We start from the raw sequence: 15,478 nt of genomic DNA on the forward strand, positions 1-15,478 counted from the left end.
TCAGTGGCCTAGAATTTTCCTTCCATAAAACAAGGTATCTAACTCTGAATATACATTCATTTAGTCCTGCAATACAACTGTGAGAATTATACACGTGTCCAAGACTCTTTTCAGGAGACACTGACCATTAAAATTTAGACAAAATCTTTTCTTTTTCCCAGTCTGATTATGAAAATTTAAGCAAAAGTAGTTATATCTTTCCAAGTCATTGAAACTAGTTATCCTATTTTTCCCAAACAAAAACTTTGTCATTAAGATACAGAACAGGTGATAGGAACTTTTAAGGAGCTATAGAAAAAAATAAGTCTATTTTGCATGTCATTTGCAACTTGAGGGGTAAGACTTACTCTCTGAAAGGCATGAAAGGGTATTTTGCAATGGTTTTCTAAGTATTGCTCATTGAAGCATATGGATAATCTTGTAGTTTTATGTACATACTATAATTTAAGCAATTATATTCATTTCAAAGCTAGAAGAAGGTTTGCACATATTTTTCTCCTATTTAATTCTGCCTACAATGATCAAGCTGATGAAATATTACAAACAGATCTGCAGTTGCCATTTGAAATCTGCTAAATTGTAGATGTTAGTGTACTCCAACATTCAGTACTTTGTCATATTTTTTATGATAACTTCCCTAATTGCAGTCTCAACATTTTATGTTGATATACTATGAAATAGAAACATTGGTTACAGTTCAAGTAGAGGTGGTTCTGTTGAAACACTCATTTTGTCTTTGAAGTGCCTAAATTGGCTATTTAGTTTTCAGATTTTAAAAGGATTCTTGAAAGCAGAGATAGAGACAGATGTATTATAAATTGTATGATGCTCTGTCAAAAAGCTCTCTTTCCAAAAAAAGGTTTTGCCCAAAACAGTGGGAGCCATACTTGAGCTGAGTAAAGAATGACTCCAGTTTATGTGAGATTTTGCTAATATTTAAAGTGGTGTATTCATTATATATGAAAATTGTTAGGTTTTAGTAATTTTGACTGACTCTTAGGGTTCTTAGTTGTCTATATTTGGCCCTATGGAATGAGAGAGGTGTGAGGTTCATAAAAGAAACAGTGATAGTATTATCTCCTTCAAGAAAATTGTGCTGCCTTTACTTACCCTGGGTAACTTTGGGTCATGTTGTTTGGCTTCAACTTTATTGGGAATTTCTTCATACTGTCTTTTGACATAGATTCAAACTAAGCCACAGAAATAAATTATTATTCTACTGCAGTGCCTCTGTGCTTCTATGACAAATCCAGACCAGTAAAAATATACATTACTCTGTCACTGACAAAATACATGGACCCGAAATGGATATGCATAAAAGGCATTGGCCTTCATTTCACTAACACAAGAGAAGGATTTATTTCTAGACTAAGCCTAGCCAGGATACTAACAACCAAATTATCGTCATCTCTTACCAAAATAAAAAATAAAAAAACCCAACCCAAATTATGTTCATAAAAATTAAGGACACACACAAGTCATAACTGAGAAACTCTAAGGTGTGGCATACAATAATTCAGTTCTTTATCTTGAATGTTTTCTTCATCTGTTACAAATGAGTATCTGTAAATGTGGTGTGTTCTTTAGTCACAGAGCTGAAACCCTTAATAGCATTCATCAGATCTTCATCATCCACATACTGGAAAAAGAAAAGACACAGTTATAGGATAGTATTTTATTTAGTCTATGAAATTCATTAAAATTGATCAAGTAGTTGTAAGGGCAGGAATGATCAGGAAAAAATGGCATAGAGGATTTAAGATTTGGGCTAGAACTGGGAGAATGGGTAGGATGTGAATAGGTAGTGGGGAGAGGACTCCAGGAAAGAGATATCCAGAATAAAACTTAAAGTTATAGATGGTCTACCTAAAATGTTATGGAGGTTTTTTGGGGGGAAGGGGATAATGGGCAATTGCTTTCAAATTGTTAATAAAATATTTATAGAAATTCTTTTCACATCTTGGGAGCCCCCAAAATTAAGAAAATCTTAGGCTAAAAACAAAAACACAGAGGCTGAGTGTGGTGGTGCAGATCTGTAACTCCAGCTAATGGGAAGGATAAAACCAACATATTTCTTGGACTTGGGAACTCCATCAGGTGGGAAGGTTAAACACTGGCATATTTTTTGGATTTGGGAATGCTGAGCTGTAGTGCATTTTACCAATTGATTGTCTAGGCTAAGTTCAACATCTTAAGGTAAGCAATGAGAAACAGAAAGCCAGAATATAGTCTAAGGCAGAGTAGAACCCACCCATATCAAACAGTACATTTCAAAGCTCTTTCATCAATAGTGGAAACTGACCTATGAATAAAACCCATGCTTTCTAGCCTTGATGAGATTAGAACACTCAATCTTTAAAAAGTAAATTAAATTTTAAAAAAGCCTACTGGCATAAGGACATTGATAATCCCACTGTAGTTTGCATCGATCAGACAACTTTCAGAGTGCTTTATTCATATCTGAATATCACATTGTAGGAGGTATTTTTATGGAATCAGGTCACAGTATATGGCTTGCCTAGAGGAAGGTTATTCAGATGATGAAGGAACTATGCCATATGACATTCAGTTGAGGAAGTGGAGATGTTGAGCCTGGAGAAAAGATTTGTGATTAGTGTCGTTGGGTAGCAAGATGACATAGTAAATAGCGTATTGGACTTGGAGTCGGAAACAGTCGGAAACTGTTTGCCTCAGTTTCCTCATCTGTAAAATAAATTGGAAAAGGAAATGGCAAACCAATTTAGTAAATCTTATACTGACAAAAAAAATCCCAAATTGAGTCATGAGGAGTTGGATAGAACTGAAAAAATGAAAACAACATATAGATAAGTGCTTATGCAGCTTGGTCCCAAAGGACAGTCAACCCAGTCAGTAAATACTAATGAAACAACTACTATGTGCCAGGCACTGTATGCTAAGCACTGAGCAAAAACATATCCCACATTTTGCTAATTTGGGGAGTAACAGGATATTACCTGGGTACCCTAAAAGTCTTAAGAGGAGTTCTCACAGTTATAGGAAAAGTTCTACCAAAAATTTCTATTTCTCAGCAGCAGCTTTGAAAGATATGATAGATATTTCTCCTTGTCTTATGCTTATTAATTAACTGTTGAAACATATGGATAGAAAAGGTATTCAAAATACCTTTTCCTTCACTTAGTAAGTTCTCAGTTGTCTTCTTTTTCCTTTCTGAGCAAACTAAAAAAGTAAAACCGCCCAAATATAAAAACCAATTCATATTCTAATTTGTTATTAACAGAGATATTGGCTTAAAGTTGTTGAGATCAACAAATGGGAGTGCTATACCCTCTAGGTATGTGTGCATTAACTATATATATGATTTTAGTTAGGAAATCATGTGATATAGAATAAGAAAATTATATACAAATATGTACAGCTGCTGTTAAGAATGTCTCAGTGCATGGCCTTAATCTTCCTAAAGCTAACAGACTATCTTGTCCAGAAAAGTTATGAGCTTAAGATGGATTTGTCATCCTTGAGAATCCTTCCTGCATAATAATGTCTCATCAAAGACCCAAGGTGCAAGATCTCTAAAAAGAAAGAATTATTTTAAAAGTACATTTAGGCTAAGCCTCTGACCTCCTTAATCCCTTCCTGGGACAGAATGGGAGGAAAGGAATGCTTTTAAGAACTACAAGGAATCCAGCTTCAAACACTTAACACTAGCTGTGTGACTCTGGATGAGTCACTTAACCCCAATTGCCTTGCCAAAAAAAAAAAAAAAAAAGTCAAGAACCACAATAGAAACTAGATATATTCTTTACATAAGGAGAAAGTACAAACTCTCACCCATGGCTTACAGTTTTTTTCACAAACCTGTATTTCAGCTATTGGCATGTAAGCCAATGAAGGAAGTACCAAACTCAAAACCAGAGAGTATACAAATCTGTCAGGACATATTCCATAGAGAAGTGCTTGGGTCCTATTCATAGCCTTATTGTACCTGGATATCAAATGAACTGACTACATAGTTTAGCCCCAGAATTTTAAGTTTTGTGCATTGTCTTTACTTGTTATGGTAGGACTACTAGATTATTACTGAAAGATTATTTAGAGAGCATTTCTGTTAACTGTCATTGTTATTGTTTATTCTTTGTTCTCAAAGAGGACCATGACATCAGGAAGGTGATGTCATGACATGAATGTTCATTGGATTTAAGTGAGGAAAGGCTGTGCAAGGTCACCTGCCTCACTTTCCCCTGCAGAGCCATCTGGGTCCAGTGGCTAGATATAGATTAGAATGACCAGAGATGGCTCTCCCTAATTGTTAGAGAATATTAGTAAACCATCTGAATATCGTTATTTCAAGAGATATTGTCCCCATCACCTTTAGATTTTCAAGTACATACTAGATGACCAATTTGGAAGATGATATAGAAGACCTTCCTGTTCTTGGACAGATTGGACTAGGTAGCTAACAGTCAAGCATTATAATGGCACAACAAATGTTTTGGAAGAAAAAAGGTTTTGGTGAAGAAACTAGCATTCAAGCACCTCTGTCCCGATAGGCTAAGGAGCCTTGAAAGTAATGTGTATACATTTTTTAACCACTAAAATCCATGGAATTTTTTCTTAAATAAAAATCTCTCCTAATTATATTATTTCTTATACTTAGCAGCAAATATCTCTCTAAGTGATTTTGTGGTGATTCAGAATCCACATTGTTGTTGTTTAGTTGTTTCAGTAGCATACTAGTCTTCATATCCCCTTTTGGGTTTTTTTTGACAGTGATACTAGAGTGGTTTGCCGTTTCCTTCTCCAACTTATTTTGCAGATAAGAAAACTGAGGCAATAGGGTGAAGTGACTGGGTCACATAGTATCTGATACTAAGTTTGAATTCAAGGAAATCAGTCTTTCTGATTCCAGGCCAGTCACTCTATTTACTGCAACACCTCGCTGTCCAGTGTCTTTATCAGGAAAGAAAGAAAAGAAAACTTATACTTCTTAGTTATATATGCAAATGAGATTTGTTGGTAGATATTCTCTAAAAGTATATTGAAATACTGTAGATGAGAGATCTGAAAATTTATTGATGCCAGACTCCCTCACAGGGAAGAAACAGCACCAGAGATAGTTTTCCAATTTTATCTATTAATATAAGAAAGCTCCTATTTCTTATGGTGTCAGCAAAGATTTTCCATTTTCATGATTTGCCAGTGGTTCTATGGCAGTGATTAGCAGGGAAACAAAACATAGTGTTAATTCTATTCCCAGATCTATGGGTGGGATCATTAAGCAATGTAATTGGTTGGCAAAGGAAGCGAGGTTGACTTAGAAAGTGTTCTCATGGCCTTGGCTAGAATTTTCCAGAATGTGAAGTTCTACTTCCTTTGCATTGGGTGGTCATTCTCTCCTAAAGAAACTCATTGCAAAAAAATGTGTTATTAAGTTTATTTCTAACCTATATTTCTGAATTAAATCTTAACTGCTCTGAATAAGTTTCCAAATACTAAAACATTCAGAAAACAGGTTAATATTCATTGGGAAGTTTATCCACTTCTCTATATATTGGGGTATATTAGATGGGCTGCCAGACTTTTACTACTGTATATATGTATGTATACATTTTCTATTAAGCAATGCTAATTTACATTCACAAATTTACATTCACTTGCATAAACTCTAAATTGTAAATCATGTGTATATTAAATAGAGGTCTAAGATTTGTAAGACACTATAAATATCTCATTTTATGTTCAATAATCCTGGGAGGTAAGTATTATTATTATACCAATTTTACAGATGAGGAAACTAAGAGAGACGGCAGTTAAACAATTTGTACAGGGTCACATAGCTGGGAAGTATCTGAGGCTGAATGTAAATTTGGGTATTTCTGATTCCAGGTCCAATACTCTTATCCACTATATTAGCCTCTACCTTAAGGGAAGGGTTATAGCATCTAGGGACCAGGCATTTTGGGATGAATTTTGGCAGCCCTCTTTTAGCTATCCTTGTGATGAACACTTAACATTGCTCAGTGCATGTGAGCCCACATTGATAGTGACACCTGCTGGAAGTTAATTCTGTGTACCCATTGGAATGAAATTGTTAAAACATGGCCCATGGGGTCAATAACACCATTATCTGTTGTAACTTTCTAAAGATTTTTTTGGAGATACACCATGTTTAACCCTTTTGAGTTTTCTGATATTTTTCCCCATAGCATACAACACTGAAGTCCACTAGTAAACAAAGGGAAACAACCCACCTGTGTTTAATTGGGAAAGCCTATCTATACTACAGTTAGTGACAAAGGAATCCTTTAGATGGTGTAGAATATCTTTTTAGATGTAATGTTAAGGCATCCTTGGTCCTTACTATATAGTTATATCAACTTTTTTTTTTTTTTAGAGGCATGTAAATGAATGAATGAACAAAAACAAATTACAGCTTTGGTTCTGCCATAAAGACCAACTTACCAATCCACTGTCATGGCCCATGATGGTCTCCCACAATGAGTCATCAGTTAAACCTTTCTTGTCCTGGATGTCCATGAGCTGACTGACACTTCGATGCAGAGAACCCTGGGAGTAGGTATGACTAATCTGGCTTTGGCTTGGAATGCGGAGGACAGACATGCTTCTGCTGCTCCTAATACTCATAGGAGTCCCTGTCTGGGGGATCTTTGTATCAGTCATTCCCTGGGAAGAAAGTTTCTATTAGTGATACTCTTAAAAAGAAAACCTCCAAGTATGTCAAGGATCATTTGTTGTTACATCTTGGAATCCTCCTAAAAAAGCTTGGAAACTGTAACTTGCAATCACTGTGCTTCCTACAGAGGTTAGATAACAAGCTAATGGTCACATTAGAAGCCTGATAAAAGTGTCATTAAGACCCCAGAACACTCATTAAGGGATGCCCCAGCTATTGTTCCCCACAGAGACAAATGCTTGCTGCATTGCAGGTTTAACAAGGTGATCTCTTCATGCATGTCACCATAGCCAGTTTCCTCTCTACACCTGTCTCCTTGGGCTGCTAAAGTCCCCGGTGCTGCCAAGGTTAATAGTATTCTCCCGTGTCTGACTGATGGCTATGTTCAGCCCTTCCTTCCGTTGGTATGAGAGGAAAAAACAAACACATCTTTCAGGTTCTAGGTCCTATGAGTAAAAGTGGTATCCTGTTTCATTCCCTTCTACTCTTCTGTGACCTAAGGCTAGTGAAATAGTGCCAACTCAGGTTTCATTTCTAAATAGCCAAAACCTCTAGAATTAGGATCTAGAACATGTCTTGGAAACCCAACTGTATACTACTTTTGTATAATTCTTGGCTTGGATTCCTTCAAATCTGGGCACTACTCTTCATCGTTAGTCTTTCTTATTACTCTGTGACCTTCTAAAAGCTAGATTTTTCACTGTCTTCCTCCTCACTTTAGCCCGCTACATAAGCATATGCCCAGTGCCTTCAGATCTCTTATCTTTAGTTAGGTAAATGAACTCAAATACATCCTTGGATACTTGACCCTGGATGTCATTGAACTCCTATTTTTTCATCTGTAAAATGAATATAATACTAGAATCCACATCACAGGATTAAATAAACACCTAGCATGCTACTTGGTGCTTAATAAATGCTTTTTTCCTTCCTGTTATTTCCATCTTTTCAACATCCATACCTCCTTTAATGGTTCCAGTTAAATTCCATTTCCTCCAGGGAAGATTTTTCTTTTTACTTGAGGTCATGGTCACAGTCCCTCTCAAACTTTCCCCTAACCTCACATAGACTTTATTTCATGACATAACACACTTATTATATAATACTGATTATAGTGATCTGTGCTGGTATATTATCTTCCTATTAGCAATGTTCTGTAAGACAGTGTTTCTGGGGTTTTGTTTTGTTTTTAACTTAATATCCCTTCAGTGTCTCTGTACATAGTAGGTATTTAAAACCTTAGCTACATGGAGTGGCAAATCATTTAGGCTAGCTGTCAGAGTTTTAGCTACTCTTCACAGGGCAATGAACACACCATGCAAAAGAGTCATGCATACACACCATGGTGATTGTGAGGGCACAGCACACTGATACCTCAAAGTGCATTGTGTAGCTTTTCAGAGTGACATTACTTGACACATCAGATATTTCAGCAACTGAGTCAAACTAAGATTTAAAAATAGGCGGGGGGGGGGGAGAGGGAATCAATGTTAAAAATTTATTTTAAAAGTAGCAGCATTATATGTACCCAATCCCCAATCAGTCCACCTCCCAGATTTTAATATTCCCTGAAATGAATCTAAAAATATCCATGCAGGTCAACTGGAAGATTTTTGTGATGAAAAACACGTGGCTACTAGAGACTAATTGGTCGGTCTCGAAGGTGAGTTTTACTTGTATTATTTGTTCAGTATTTCAGAGAATGATCGTTCCAAATTCCAACCAGTAATTGTGTTCTGTGTAAAACCTGTACTTACAATTAGCTGCACCGTATGCTGTGTGACCTTGAAGCAGATAATAAAACAGGAATGGCTCCCTCACTCTGGCACTTGTGAGCCTCTCTGCTCAAAAAGTGCTTAAGCAGGGAGAAAGCAGGTGCTCCAAAGGCAGCTAACCTGATCAAGGGACCAGGTCACCTGGGAAAGGGAAGCATGGGACCTCTTAAAAGACCTGGGACAAAATACTGACATCAGGGATTTTGAACTGAGGAAGACATGAATGGCATGTTCATTTATTTGGGGTAGGGAGAAGTTTTTTTCTTATTTAAAAAAAATTGTAGTATTTGTAGGAAACAGCTCAGAAGAGAAGACAAGGCTGTAGATCAGAGAATTATGGACATTTATAAGTTTAGGGATTGACCTCCTTCAAAATTAAAGGAAAATCAAATTGAACAATTATTTGTTTCTGTCTCAGATCTTAGCCTTTTCTTCAGGAAGCTTCAGAACAGCACTGAGATTAACAAGGACATTTAAGGTTTCTAATGGGCTGCTTTAGTCTGTAGGTTCAATGGGCCATTAGATTCTCCTGGCCTTTGACAAGCCCTTCCAAATTAAGTAGCTGACTAGCTCTCATAGGAGCTTTCATTTTATGAAAACCATTTTATTTTCTTTTAAGTGATTTTTAAAAGAATCAGAATGGTAGAAGGCAAATTTTGTTCATTGCTGTAGTTATGTTAAACCCTGAAGTGGGTGCATGCTACACTGATTTGTAACTCAGTATCTTATGGACTTGTCTTTTTTTATGTTTGATTTTTGTTTTTACTTCAGTATTTTTCCACAGTTACATATAAAAACATTTTTTGAATTTTTATTTTTATAATTGAATTTCAGGTTCTCTCCTTTCTTCTGTTCCCATCTTCTTCTCCCATTGAGAATGGAAGCAATTCATTATAGGTTATACATGTGTAGTCATGCAAAACATTTGCATAAATCATGTTATATAAAAAAAAGTAGATAAAAAACTCAAGAAAAATAAAGTAAAAATATAATATATATGTATACACACATACATATATATATATTATATATATATATATATATTACATTTCAATCTGCATTCAGACATGATCAGTTCTTTCTGTGGGTATGGATAGCATTTTTGATCAAAAGGAATAATTTTGAAGCACAGATTTGACTTTATGGTATCCTCTTCTCAAGAAGCTCATGAATCCCTATTATCTCTAGGATCACATACAAACTTTTTTTTAAAATTAAAGCATCAATTATCTTTCCATGATGCTGTACATTATTCCCCTTTAGTGACTCTCCATTCCAGACAGACTTTCACTCTATTTTCAACATTATGTTGTTGTATATAATACTTAATAAAATATTTGTTGAATGGAATTGAATCTTGTGATAAAGTCAATTTCCCAATCAGTGCTACTACTAATACACATTTGGACTTCTTCTTGGCTGTGACTCCTGGAACATGATCTAGTCCTTGTCCCTGCTTCCTTCATTCCACTTCTTTCAACTTAATTTAGGCCATTCAACATATTGTCAGTTGAATGAAAAATTACACTTTAGGATTAATTTTTCATCAAGTAATCCTAGTTGTGTCTTTGCTTAGTACTAAAGTAACCTCTTCTTTCATCATTTTAGTTGATCCCATTCTTTATTTTGTGAAATCCAAAGGTTTCACCAGGAGATATAGCATTAGTTTGTCCAGAGAAACATCTATATGTTATTTTCTGGGTACTATATTCAAACAAGGCTATCTGCACTCAGGCTATACATTCATATCTCTTCCTCTAAATCCAGAAATTCAGAACCTGGAACAACAGGCTCTTAGATGTAAGCTCTCATTTTGTCTTACTTTGGGCTAGGGTTATGTCATAACTATTTCTAAATATATACTTCCCCTTGTTTTTCAAGTTCCTTTAATATATTTCCTTTCTCCAATATTACATAATTTTTTTTTTTGGTGGCAGGGACTGTTTTGCTTATTTGTATTGTGTGTCTGACATATTTGTGTGTGTGTGTGTGTGTCTATATCTCTTTCTACCTCTGTATCTATATCTCTTGCTCTAGCTATCTGTCTATTATCAGTCCCATTTCTTTGACACTATTTCCACTGATAAACAGTCAGTTATATTTTTTGAAGACTGTTTTCAAAATATATGAAACTAAAAATAAAGATTATAATATGTGCATTTATGTATTTATGCAGTAGTCATGTGGGCATACTTTCTAGAGTATGATCTCCTGATTCACTTTGGCATCTATCCCCCTTTAATTCTAGAGAGCTTTTGAGGAAAGTGATCCTGACTGAGCTGTTACTTTAAATGGCTAAAGTAATCAGTTGTGTATTTAGCTTATAAATTAGCACAGAAGCAAAAGAAAATGAAAAAAGTTGTATATGTGAATTATATCTGGATCCTATGTCACTTAGGAAAAGGAAGGTCTTTCACTGACAAAAATGAAAGATAAAGGGTACATTGCTAAAAAAAAAAAATCAGTGTTTGGCAGATCTACTATAGAAAATTAATAGGAAAATATGGATAAGAAAATGAGAAGGTATAGAAGATGATTAGGTTTGGTAAAAAACTAAGTCAGTAAAATTATGTGTCTAAGAAAGTGGAAATGTCCTTTATAACATAAAACAGACAGAGGCCTTTGGATATGATTTACAAAGCAAACAAACTTCCTTGGGGTGGGGAGTGAGGGAGAGCAAAACAATGACATGTCATATTATTTTAAAATAACAGGCCCAAAAGGAAGACATCAAAACACCAAACATGGAGTTCATTTCAGGCTGATTCCTCATTCCCACCCTCATCTACATCTTCATTTTGGATACTGGAAACAACTAAGGATAGAAAAAAAAGGACTCATGTCAAAACCAGGTATTTTTGTAAAGCTGTATGATTTTGAGTATATATTCTTCCATGAAAGATGCCCAGACACTGACACTTTGAAGAATGTATGATTTCATTAATGTGGATTCCATTGACAAAACCTCTATTTCATAGTCCTTTTCTTTGTTTTCCTATATGTTCTTATAAAAGTTCTACCCTAAATTTACTGAGACAAAATTAACTTGAAAGTAACTTAAACAAGTTGTTAGATCTCTATTGAGATAAATGTTCCCAAATAGCCCACATAAGAAGAACTATGACCATATACTGTAAAATTATTTTTCCCTTCTTCATTTCTATGCACTAGACAAATGGCCTCCATAAAAATAAATAAAAATCATTAAGCACTTATTTCTCCCCTCCTCAGAAACCTACTTCTCTTCTTTTGTCTTCTTGAATTTCTTTCTAATCACCAGTCACCAGAGACACCATTTGAATCTCAGTCTTTTCCCCACTGCATTTTCCCAATTCCCCCAAAACCACTGGATTTAAGATAATGATGTTACACATTATTGTAGCTCCTCGTTTCACTCAGGAAATCTTTATAATTTAGTTTGGACCTAATTTTGTCACTGCTTACAGCATATATGAAGAAAAGTAAGAAATGTGACTCTGCTTTGTTACTTATTCCTTTCTTGGTTTTTAGAGCTTGAACCTGAGCCTTTTAACCTTGAATTCATTCCTTGATCAAAGAATTTTTGGTCTGCTAGTGTGACTTAGAAATGACATTATCTGAAGAAATCTTGTATTTCAATTATGCTTCATATGCCCATATGTACCCAACTCTGGGACTACACCAAACCCCACAAACACTGAGTTCCATTTCCCCCATATTTAGCTCCCATCTCAAAGGTTAACAATGTTCAATCAATTATTTTGGGACTCAGAATAAATCCATGAACATTAAAAAAAGAACATTTGGTTCTTGTTAGCCTCCTTTCTTCCTCCATTCTTAGCCACACCAGTCATATCCTTGGTGGAGTACGAAAACTTGGACCTCTAAGGAATGTAGTCACGGACACGATGCTCTTCTAAGGAACCTCATGTCCCAGGCCAAATATATGATAGAAAAAGTGTACAAGACCATATCTCAATGGCACATACCATGTGGGTTTCACCTGGGGGGTAGACACTCAGTGGAGACATCCTTTTCTGAAGTGGCACTAATGGAGGTCTCTCTCTGATATATGGTTCTTTATGTATTTTTCTTTGTAGGATCAGAGACAGAAAGATAGCCAGGAGGATCAACCCCAGAGTTGCCATTAATATTATAAACCACAGCTCATTGTAGAACTCAGCGCGCTTGCTCTCTGCTCCCATCTTCTCTCCAGGAGTTGTTAGTACTGGGCCTACCAAACCCAGAGAAGGAAAAAAGAAAACATTATTTCAAAAGGCAATTTAGTGATCTATCGTCCTGTTATTCTATAGTAAATTAGAAAGAAGTTGAGAGCCGTTTGTCACATTGTGCTTATTTGCACTTATGCTCAAGGTGGTATAATGGTTCAATATGTTAGTGGGCTGTAATAAAAAGCTTATTGCACTCTAGAGACCATGCTTACAATCCTGGCATTGCTGTCTGGGCTGGAAATCACCACAGCATTGGCATATCCCAGGGAAAGGGAGGGAGGAGGGATGGAATTAAACAGGGGGTTATCAAAGTAACCTTGAGGACTGGCAATTTCAGAACTCTGCAAGAGATAGAGAGACTGCCTCTTCAGCAGCAAGCACTTCTGGTTAAAAATTCTGCCTCAAAGACAGGTTAGAGGATGAAGCTTTGGCAATTCGGGTGTACCCTACTTTATTCAACAAACATAGTCTAAGAAAACAGTACCTCCTTCATCCCCATATCCTGCTAGCTCAAGAGAGCCAACTGTTAAATTTTCAAGATTTTTACACAAATCAGAGCTTGATTTATTTTCTTGTTAATTGTCAAGACGTTAGTGATGGAGAATACATTGATAATGCAGTTTAAATTTAAAAGCATGTTGGGCCTTTTTTGAAAGCTGGTTGTTAAATAAATTGCCAGCATATCACTGTCCACTCTGTATCATTATGAGATGGTAGTGTAGCAGCAATAATAATAGGCAACATTTAGATAACCCTTAAAATTTTTATAAATGCTTTATATATATATATATACACACACACACACAAAATCTCATTTTGTCCTCTGAGAGGTACATACTATTATGACCTGCATTTTACAGATAAGAAAACCAAGTCTGAGAAGGATTAAGTCACTTACTCAGTGTCAATCATACAGATAATAAGTGTTTTGGGGCAGGATTTGAACCCAGGATTTCCTAACTCCAAATTCATGAATCTATACATTCTGCCATCTATCTGCTCTGCGTTGTGACTACTGCAGCAGCTTAGAAGTCCAGTAGAGAAAGTCCAGGGCCTAGAGTCAGGAAGATATCAGTCACTTACTAGCCATGTGATTCTGGATAAAACTTAATCTCTGTCTGACTGTGTTCCCCCATATAAATTGGAGATCATATTAGTAAATAATTAAATTAATTATTTACAAATTAAATAATATTTGTAAAGCACTTAGCAGTGTCTGGCACATAGTAGTGCTTAATAAAGGTCTGTTCTCTTCCCTGGATTAGCAGTCAGGAATAACTGGGTCTGAATCTTTTCTCAGATATTTACTAGTTAAACATCGGGCAAATCAAAGCCTCTTTGAGTCTCACTTTCTTCACTTGTTAATTGGAGATAAATGATACTCTCCAAAATAATTAATTGCATAGGGTCATGAGGAGCACAAACTTTCAGAGTTGGGAGGTGTTCCAGAAATCCTCTAGTCAGATTCAGACCTGAAAAGGAATTCCTGCTAGAACATACCTGACAAAAGTCATTCACTTTCTGCTTGAAGATCTCCAGTAAGTGGGGCAAGTCACTGCCTCTGTCTTTCAGGCCTGTTCTACTTTGGGTCAGCTCTATCATGAAGGTTTTCTTGATATTATCCATTATTCCTAGTCCTGCTCTCAAACAGAGCAAGTTTCATATCTTTTCTATTTTCAAATACTTGAATACAACTAATATTATAGGGCCACTGATGGCACAATGGATAGAGTGCCAGACTTGGAGTTAAAAAGACTTATTTTTCTGAACTCAAATCCAGCCTCAGCTACTTACTAGTTATATCACCCCGGGAAAGTGATTTAACCCTGTTTGCCTCAATTTTCTCATCTGTAAAATGAGCTGGAGATGGAGAGGGCAAACCACACTAATATGTTTGTCAAGAAAACCCCATATAGGGTCACAAAGGGATGGACATGATTGAAAAATGATTATGGGTCTCTAAGTCTTCCCTTCTTTATCTAGTTACTCCCAATGGTCTTCATATGACATGGATGTATGGCATTTCACAATTTGAGTTTTCCTCATCAGGATTCTTTCCAGATTATAAATGTTTTTAAACTGTTGTATCCAAAATCAAACACAAAATTTCAAACTCAGTCTGACAAAGGTAGAGGAGAAAAGGGCTCTCACATTCTTGTTCCTAAAAGCTGTGCCTTTCTTAATGTAGTACTTTCGAGAAATCCTTTGGTATATGATGTAACTACTCTTACCTCACCACCATTTTTCGTAATGCTCCTGCCTTCCATCTAGATCAGCCTCGGATTTATTGTTTGTTTTACCTCCTGTGTCTATAGTTCTTTCCTTATTGTCTACTTGATTTTGAGGGCAAGGACTGTTTTTGCCTTTCTTTGTATCCATTCTTAGTGCTAAGCACATAGTAAATTAATAAATGCTTAACTGACTTGATGACTTATGTCTTCAAACTTGCAACTTCATTTCCTTTAGTGCCACATTCAATAACCAAGATGGACTAAATGGAAATGGGCTCAATGTCAAGAATTGTCAACTATTGGATGACAGCGCTGTCACTGTAGAGTGGGCTAAAGTAGCGAAAGTCCTAGAAGTGATTTTAAAATACTTGATGAAATACTTCCTTAAGCAACAGTTCAGGAAAAGAAACTTAGCCATCTTCTGCCAAATGGTTGAGAAAATTGTAGTCACCAGAAGAGCTTCATCTGCAATCCTAAGAAACTGAGCAATTCTTTGTAATTAGACAAGATAGTCCACCATCAACCCTTTGAGATAGAAGGACAAAACAGCAAGTTGATTTGGTACAGATATTAATCGATCAGCAGACT

At 35.9% G+C, this 15,478-nt stretch overlaps 1 protein-coding gene and 1 long non-coding RNA gene across 3 annotated transcripts; one reads left to right on the forward strand and one right to left on the reverse strand.

Annotated features, from left to right (window-relative positions):
• Window positions 1-1,047: 1,047 nt before the first annotated feature.
• On the reverse strand, window positions 1,048-8,010 carry LOC100913523 (usherin-like). The gene is made up of 3 exons (XM_031937372.1): window positions 7,635-8,010; window positions 6,442-6,663; window positions 1,048-1,639 (listed from the first exon to the last, which is right to left on the reverse strand). The coding sequence occupies exons 2-3, from the start codon at window positions 6,658-6,660 to the stop codon at window positions 1,550-1,552; spliced, it is 309 nt and encodes a 102-aa protein (XP_031793232.1). The 5' UTR covers window positions 6,661-6,663; window positions 7,635-8,010; the 3' UTR covers window positions 1,048-1,549.
• On the forward strand, window positions 6,475-12,940 carry LOC116419112. 2 transcript variants are annotated; one of them, XR_004229378.1, is made up of 4 exons: window positions 6,475-6,556; window positions 8,271-8,336; window positions 11,163-11,300; window positions 12,528-12,940. It is a non-coding gene; the product is annotated as an uncharacterized LOC116419112 (long non-coding RNA). The 2 variants fall into 2 exon arrangements; XR_004229377.1 differs by lacking the exon at window positions 6,475-6,556 and having other exon boundaries at window positions 8,116-8,336; window positions 12,528-12,939.
• The last annotated feature ends 2,538 nt before the right edge of the window (window positions 12,941-15,478 follow it).

Source organism: Sarcophilus harrisii, chromosome 4 (genome assembly GCF_902635505.1).
Source record: "Sarcophilus harrisii chromosome 4, mSarHar1.11, whole genome shotgun sequence".
In the NCBI taxonomy this organism is placed as follows: Eukaryota; Metazoa; Chordata; class Mammalia; order Dasyuromorphia; family Dasyuridae; genus Sarcophilus; species Sarcophilus harrisii.

Coding starts and splice junctions, on each gene's coding strand:
- LOC100913523 (XM_031937372.1), bottom strand. CDS start 6,660: ATGACTGATACAAAGATCCCCCAGACAGGGACTCCTATGAGTATTAGG. Junction 1,640..6,441: donor TGGGCCATGACAGTGGATTG/GTAAGTTGGTCT, acceptor TTCTTTTTCCAG/TATGTGGATGATGAAGATCT.